Source organism: Ixodes scapularis, unplaced genomic scaffold (genome assembly GCF_016920785.2).
Source record: "Ixodes scapularis isolate PalLabHiFi unplaced genomic scaffold, ASM1692078v2 PGA_scaffold5__190_contigs__length_132052651, whole genome shotgun sequence".
NCBI classification, from domain to species: Eukaryota; Metazoa; Arthropoda; class Arachnida; order Ixodida; family Ixodidae; genus Ixodes; species Ixodes scapularis.
In genome coordinates, this window is record NW_024609880.1 from 45,794,072 (window position 1) to 45,802,192 (window position 8,121).

The 8,121-nt window shown below is 46.9% G+C and overlaps 1 protein-coding gene across 1 annotated transcript in view; it reads right to left on the reverse strand.

Moving 5' to 3' along the window:
- LOC8053541 (ras-like GTP-binding protein rhoA) overlaps window positions 1-7,470 on the reverse strand; it is a 32,545-nt gene extending 25,075 nt beyond the window's left edge. Inside the window, exons 1-2 of the mRNA XM_042293840.1 lie at window positions 7,064-7,470; window positions 2,494-2,657 (exon numbers count right to left, since the gene is read on the reverse strand). Coding sequence (XP_042149774.1) covers window positions 2,494-2,562 — 69 coding nt within the window. The 5' untranslated portion in view covers window positions 2,563-2,657; window positions 7,064-7,470. The remainder of the gene's footprint in view (window positions 1-2,493; window positions 2,658-7,063) is intronic.
- Window positions 7,471-8,121: the final 651 nt, after the last annotated feature.

Genomic DNA, 8,121 nt, shown 5'->3' on the forward strand with positions numbered 1-8,121 from the left:
TTTCTTGTGTTATTTTTAAATGTCTTTATCGCCACTGTATGTACCTGAGGGGGGCTGAGGACCAGTCAAGCTGCTTGGACAGCTTTTTTCCTCAGCCCCCACCTTGCTTATATATGGTAAATAAAGCTATTATTATTATTATTATAGATGACAGTGTTTTTACTGTTTCTAGGATCAATATTCATGTGCGTAAAAATACACACACGCACGCACACACACACCGGGCATTTGGTAATAAGCAGAAATCACAAAGAACAAGCACAACTTTTTTTCGATTCTTCATCAGACCTCGTTTTAATACAGACTGCCTTCCCGCTGCGTTAACCTCGAATCAACATTTTTGTTGTTTTTTTTTTGTTTTTTTTTTTTTTTACGTCGTAAGTTTTTGTGGTATTGAATTTTTCCTCACATAGAAGAACAATTTTTTTTTTGTATGTGCGCAATAACAGCCGCGATTTTGTCTCATGGCGAGCAATCATTCCGCAACAGCTAATATTAGTTTGCGGAAGTCTTGCCCAGTAACAGAGCACTCTTTAAAACGAAAATTTAACAACTCCCGGCTAGCAAAGTTTAAATTCCAGAAGAACCATCCCTTTCGACACCCAAAAATCTACATAACCAAGAGAACGGAACATTCAGCTTCCGAGAGGAACCTATTTTCCGTTGACACGCAAGACAACCAGAAAAAAAAAAAAAAAAAAGCTTCTCTGGCATACTTCAGCATAAAAGCTGACCAGCGCCCCCTAAAGAAAAGGCGCGCCAAGAATTTCGTGGCGGCAATCGAACCAATTCCAAGCCGCCACAAAGCCAACAAAGGGGCCAGACACAGAGAGGCAAGAAAGGAGCAGGGGGCTTCTCAAAACACGTCTTCTTCTCAGCGCCCCCCCCCCCCCCCTTCCCTCCTTCTCGCTAATCTCCCCCACACCACAGAAACCCCCCGGAGTCCCCCCAAAACAGCGAGGAATGTGCTCTGCTCTTAGCAGCACGAAAGAAAGAGAGCCGTTGCTTCCGCCGTCCCACTCGGCCGGGCCCCGAGATTGGGGAGTTTCCCACGGTCGCGCCCCGCCGCGGACCTCGCCGACCCCCACTGCCTCCCCCTCGGACCCCCTCCCTCCATTCATCGGCCCGTTGGTGCTCTGCTTTCGCTCTCCACCCTGTCTTCCCCGACGCGGCCCTGCAAGCAGTAACTTGTCTTTCGCACGAGAGGGGGCCCAAGTTGGCAAGTGTGACTCGAGTAGGCGCGGCCACGAAGACGTCTCTCTAGGCTACAACCTGCACTGCGGCGCTGTTTACGCTGCTTGCAGGTTCTCGACTCTTACCATATGTGCGCTCGCTGTTTACATCCGGTAAAGGCATGCCGTACTACTAGGGTGGCTAGTACTACGTAGACTTCCTCGCAGTCACGCCCTGTTCTGCAGAGAGCTTCTTTGTTGTTCTTTTGTTTTTATCGTTTTCAGCTACAGGAGAACACGACTGAAACAGAGACTTGGTGGGGCTTTCATTCAACAATGCTGTCTTGCGTCGCCAAGCGGGTGCGTGCAGCGTATAAGAGTTTGATAGGGAGATGAACGAGTGGTTGATACTTCTTAAGAAGCTGTAAATTGCAAGGATGGTTGATGACGTTTACGAGAATATGAGATGAAGTAACGCACTGCTCATTTATTTTTACCCTCACGTTCGTGACTAACTTCGACATCCTGTCTTGAGATTTTACCTTTAGGATTCGTATCTAGTTTGTGTGTTCAGAGTACGGCCTGAATGCGACAAGCGTGGAAATCATAAACAAAACGAAAAAACTGACAAGACAAGACCAAGACCCTTCGGCGAAACTTTCTCCCAATGTAGCAGAGCGGTAATTCGGTGACCACAAAAAACATCTGCCTCAATCGCCGATGACGTACTTCCAGATGACGTGCTATTAAATTGGCGATTGAAAGTCGCTTGACGGTTTGATAAGGCATGATTATTCATACCGGACATATTTGATGTCTCGGATGACCCAGCTGTGGAGAACCTCTTCGTGTAATTTTTTTTTAGTCGCTTTTTATGTAGGGAACGTAACAAAAAAAAAAAAAAAAAATCCTGGCCAAAGCAAGTGACGCACACAGAAGACATCTACACACTCCTACGAATAAAACACCAATCATGGCAAAGAGAGCTGGGGGAGGGGGGGGGGGGGGGGTTGTTGTGGCTTATAAATTATGGTTCCACTGAAGTCAGATGAAGAACAGTATAATAAAACTTTTCAAATGAGAAAAGTCAGTCATGTGTGCTTCTTTGTCGTACCTGTCGGTTTTCGAGGGAGCTACGGTTCGAACCTATAGGAATGGCTTGCGACATTGAGGTCCCATACTTGGCACTATTTGACAAATTGAGAAATAATAGAGCTTGTGGGGACCGCAGACAAAGACCAAGGGGTGGATCGGGTGTTTCAGCTCATATTGCCGCCGGCGGGGGGTTCTGGCAAAGGAAGGCTGTAGAGTTCGTACTCACGGCACAAGTGTAGAGTCCGCCTTTGAGCCTGTGGTCCGCCGGGCATCGGGGAACAGTCGTGGCGGCCATGTCTGCCGTCTGGTCGTCAGGGCGTCACAAATCTCCCAACGCCGCTGGCTGGCGAGAAACTGCCAAGGCCGCTCGCGAGGCGATCGAATGCGCCGCTGAAAACGAAATCCCAACCACAATCAAGAACCGCAAGGTTGCCCACGGGTCATTACCGGGTGAAAGTAAGTATAGACGTACACTAAAAGTAAGCGGGCAGCCTTCGCGTTCGCCCCTTTGAGGCGTATCGGAGCATAACGAGGCTTTGCTTGAGAGACAAAAACTAAAACGCGCACGGACACTTTTCGCGTGACGCTTGCTGCAGGGCGTGCTTGAAGGAGAATGGTCTAAAAAGGCTTTCAATAGAATAAAGAAAACAAGAAAGTGAGCGAGAGAAAGGCGGTCCCGACATCTCTGGACTGGTTCGAGAAAACGAGGTGAGAAACAACTATGCGAACTATCTCCAATAACCATGGCGTTATTTCACACTGTGCTGGCTCAATGTAAACAAAAAGAAAACGTGCCTTATTTACATTTACGCTTGTGCAAGCCACGTTTTCTCACATCTATTTTGGGTATCACGATTGTTTGGGGAATTAAAGCGTTAGGAAACCCACAGCCCAGACCTAATGTACAACATCGCTCAACTTCACGGTGTAGGCTCTCGTTGCCATATAAGACAATTTGCGTACAAAATTGGTATGCAGAACAGTCCCGTTGCGTATGGCACAGCGCCCATGGAAGAAACGCATTGTCTTCGGAGACGTGAATGCCCGCAGACATAACGCGACGGCAGCCGTTTTAAGTAACAGTCACGTTCCATTCAAAAACGTGTGTCTGCCTGCTCGTAGACCGGTGTGCGTATACATTAAGCGGAAAAAAAGCGTTTTAGGCAACAATCACGAGCTTTCGGCTCGTAGTCACTATATAAGAAGCGTTCGCACTTCGTGCAAGGACAAAAGCATACGTGTGGTCATTAAGCGCTCACAATCGGTTTATGCAATATCCCCGTTGCATACATATGCAGTCCGAAGACGCGCTACCTGGCCGTGGAAATTGTTTTGCAGGAACCAGACGACACGTGTGAGTGCGAACAAAAGACGGGCTCTATAACTCAGCGTCGAACAATTCCTTTGCTTGTTGTTGTTTTGTTCGCTCGTTTTGTTCCGCCAGGATACTCTTACACGCTAAAATGACATTAGTCGCCGAGAGGAGACAAAATTAGCGCACTCTCGGCTGCTCGCAGTCTCTTGATGTCTGGACTAACACGGCCGTATAGAAGAAGCGACGATCGAGCGAGAGCATGGGGACAATGCGGGGGTCTGTGTCAACCGAGAATAGCATCGCGACTCGAGCTTTCCTAGCAGGGGGCCCGATCTTTCGCGCGAGGACTTCGAAGCGACAGTTTGGAAGTTGCAGCCGATTGAGCTAAGGCTGGTTCAGACATTTGAGTTCACAGCAAACCGAAACGACAGCAGCCAGTAAATCACCGGGACAAAGGTTCGCCGTACACAAAATGAAAAGCGACGCACGAGGTAGCTTCGCGAAGCAAACACGAGTCACGCAGTCGTTCCGGTGTTCTTGTCCTTTCCGTCGTTGTGGACGTTGCAAACGCAACCGTCGTAAATGTGTGAACCAGCCTTTATGGATTCTTTAAGCACGTGCGTATCGCGAGCGACCAAGAGTATACATATGATGTCTGCTTATCGGACTAAATTTCGCTGCGTTTACAGAGTAACTGGTGGACGGATCATGCAGTAAAGTACCCCAGATACTCTACGAACTTTCCCAAAGATGTACACCTACCCCGCAGGGCGAACGGAGTCTATCAGAACAACATCCAAAGAGCAAGGCCGCTTGTGCTGCATTTTCTACGTCATCTAAAACGACCCAGCGAGTGGTAGACACTGAACAGGAGTGCTCTGTCAGTGTTTGGCTGCGACTCGTAACGCTGACCTCCAATTGATGACGCATGAAAGAGAGCACTGCGGCCTTGATACCTAGGACGTGTTGCTCTATAATTGTCATTTACGGAAGCAGAACAGAGATCAACGAGGGAAGGGAATATGGTTTCTGACTTCAGATTTTAATTCTATGAATGGTCCTCGTAATATTCTGGCTTCTTTCGGGCAGGGATGGACCGAGGGATCCATCCCCCCCCCCCCGTATCGATCTGGGTGAGCATCGTTCCGGCCTGCGTTCGTGTACCGCTACTGCGAGATTTACGTTAAAGACGCCAAGCTAGAAGTTATACTGTACTGGCTAAATTTATCATCTATAACGTAAGCCATGCGTGTCGCCATACCTCAACGAAAACGTCAAATTTGGTTACGGTTGTTTTAATTTTTTTTATTTGTTTTGCTTCTTTTAACCAACGATAGTAATAAGCTGCTCTTGTGCTATCCGGTAAAGTAAGTGCGCAGGCATTGTTCTTTTACAAAAGAAAAGTTTTTTTTTTCTTGTGACGTTACTGTGGGCATAAAAATAACAGAGTAATTGAGCTACCTTGGTTTTGTCTAAAATATATGAATATTTTATTCCTATAATGCAGCTGAATTTCTCAACACACGATATCTCAGGTCGTTGCAACAATCCTGCATAATGATGCAGTAAATAGTCCTCCTGTCAAGAAGTGTCGAGGAACTTGAACGAAACTGAACAATAGAGCAATATGGTGTTATTAGACCCTCGCAATAAACAAGTATGTGAAACAAACACGCACGACGTCCAAATCTAAGCGTTCCACCCATCAAAACCGCTCAAGGTTAAAGACAGACTGACGGGGAGATTTTCATGGAGACCCAGCTATCAGAGAACAACATCAAGTATTCATTAACATGGTTGCCGCCTATATGTTTCATTCGTCAATGAAAACAAAAAACAAAACAGAAACCGCCATGAGAAAGTTTGAGCCTTCTATAATAGAAAGATCAGCTTACTAACTATAAGCTGATCAGCTATAAATGAAGAAAAAAACTAAATTCTATACTCGGGACCTCTCTAAAATTTTGATCAACAAGCCGAAGAAATTTTGGAAGACTGTTAATTCTTGCACGTCGCCTGTCTTACAATTGGTCCTATCATCAAAGTGCTCTTTCACTTAATAATTTATTTAGTTTTGTATTTACAGATGAAAACCTCCTGAATACCTCGTCTCATGCAAGTGTTCGCACACTCCGATGGGGCCCATCTCCATCAAATATATCGGCGTCCTGAAAGCAACCGAGAACTCAAAGCTGTCTTCCAGCTCAGGGGGTGACCAAATCAAAAGATTCTAATAAACGCGAAACACACATCCGAAGCTTTCCTTTGTGACATATTTTCCCTCCTGAAATTTCGCCGGATTGGAAAACTGGCAACGTAACCCCTGTTTCCAAGTCTGGTGACCGCCACTTAATTACAAGCTATCGTGTTATCTCTATAACTAGCGTATCGTCAAAGCTCATGAAACACGCACTTTACTCCAGTATAATCAATTATTTAGAAAATAAAAACCTCCTTTTTAACCGCCTACATTGATTCCGGAAAGCATACACTTTTGTAAAACCCAAGTAACGACATTTCTTTATGACATTCACGCAGCCACTTTAATACAAACATTCAGACTGACGCTATTTTTCTCGACTTTTCCAAAGCATTTGACAGGGTCCCTCATCAACGTCTCATATTAAAACTAAACAAATTTAAAATCGAGCTCACTATTGTAAAATGAATATTCGAATTTGTTTACTAACCGCCACTCAGTACACCACCATTAATAATGCTAAATCCCCCTCGTGCGCGGAAACCTCAGGTGTCCCTCGGGGCAGTGCACTCGGGCCCTTACTCGTTCTAATCTACATTAATAGCGTTCATGAGAACATCTCGTCATCGGTTCGTTTGTTTGCAAACAACTGCGTAATTTGCAGGTCCATTCTCTCGCCCAACGATCACCGTACTTTGCAAACAGATATTAAACAAATCTGAGGGCTGCACGTGGGACATCAAGAAGCAGTCTGCTATCAGATATGTAGCAAAAAAAGCCATGCTGGAAACTTCAAAGATATCAACAAAAGAAAGAACACGCAGGTGAGCTCGCTAGGGAACAATAATCTAAGCCCTGAGAAAACAACAAATAAAATGACCGACAACGAACACAAACTTTGTGTCCAAAACGAGTCAATTTTGTGTCGTGCTTTCCGTTGATTCCATTCCTCCTAGTACTGTGGCTTAGATTATATATTGGTTCAAAGATATATCGGGCGTCACCAAACAGCAGCAAGACGTGTTTGTCAACAAGCCGGGCACCATTTCGAGGTGTATCCGGTTCGTCAACAGTGTTCGTATCACCTCCGTGAGCGTTGCTAATTATTAAGAGATGATTATGGGCGTCCTACTAGTGATTCTAATTAAATAATCAAACCTGGTCATTCGCGACCTTCACAGGCACAACCCGTGATATACCGGCACTTTTTACAGCATCCTAGTTGGAAATGACGCGGTATTCGCGCACTCCTATAAAATGACGCAACGACATTACACTCACGTTGGCCGAACGTTGTGGTCCCTCCTTGCAGGAATGTCAGACCCTCTTCTCCCGGTAGCACCTCAGCAACCGAAGCACAGGCAGCACAGGTTCCTCGCAGAACTTCGTCCAGTACGCGACCTCTCTCTCTCTCCCCGCCGGTGTCCGCGCCACCTCGTGTGCTTTCCCACCACCTGATCGTCGCGTCGTCACCGGCGCGCGAAGCAGCACAACAGAAACGTGTCCGAACAAGTCAGGGAAGCACAGCGCGCAACAAGCAGCAGCACGTCTTTGGCCGACTGCACCAACGGACTTCGGTGGCCTAGCTGCTCCGCCCCACGACCGGTCTTTTTTCGGTCTTGCTTTTACGACAACAAAGTCGCTGGCGGCATCTCTCTCTCATCCCCCCCCCCCCCCCCCCGCTCTCTGACCTCCTCACCGAGAGGGAGGGGGGGGGGGGGGGGTCGTCGGCTTCCTTCTCTCCACTTAGAGCGAGAGGGAGAAAAGGGCCCGCGATGGAATGCCACGCTCCGTTCATCCCTAAGCTGACAGTGCTGTAGAGGCTACATGCTCCTTCCATCCAATCGCACGTCGATCTTCCGCCACGTGATCACGCTTCCGCTCTTACACGCAAGCGGCGAGCGGGGTCAGTAGGGGAAATGGAGGGTGTTGATTGGTCAGGCGATCGCGTAGCTGCTCCCACTGTGCCGTCAGCTAGAGTATGGCCAGGCAACAGCAAGAACGCAATCGCTGGTCGGGAAAGCCCAGCAAGACTTCGTGTGGATGGAAATGAACAGCTAAAGAAAACATGGGAGTAGATGTACTAATGAGTCGGCTTGCGTCGTCGGTTGAGGCACGAATAAGACGAAACGAAAATATTGAAAACATGGCTAAGCTCGTCTAAATATTAATTGTAAGAGAACATGCGGATTCGTGTCTACCATGCTTATTTCTCTTCGAATCTGGCGGTAAAGTAGAAGTCGCTGGATGCAGGCTTTTCTTCTTTTTATGTTTTGTGCGTCTGAATTAGCGTTTCTTCGCTATGTTAACAGCAGCATTAAAACAAAAAGATACCACTC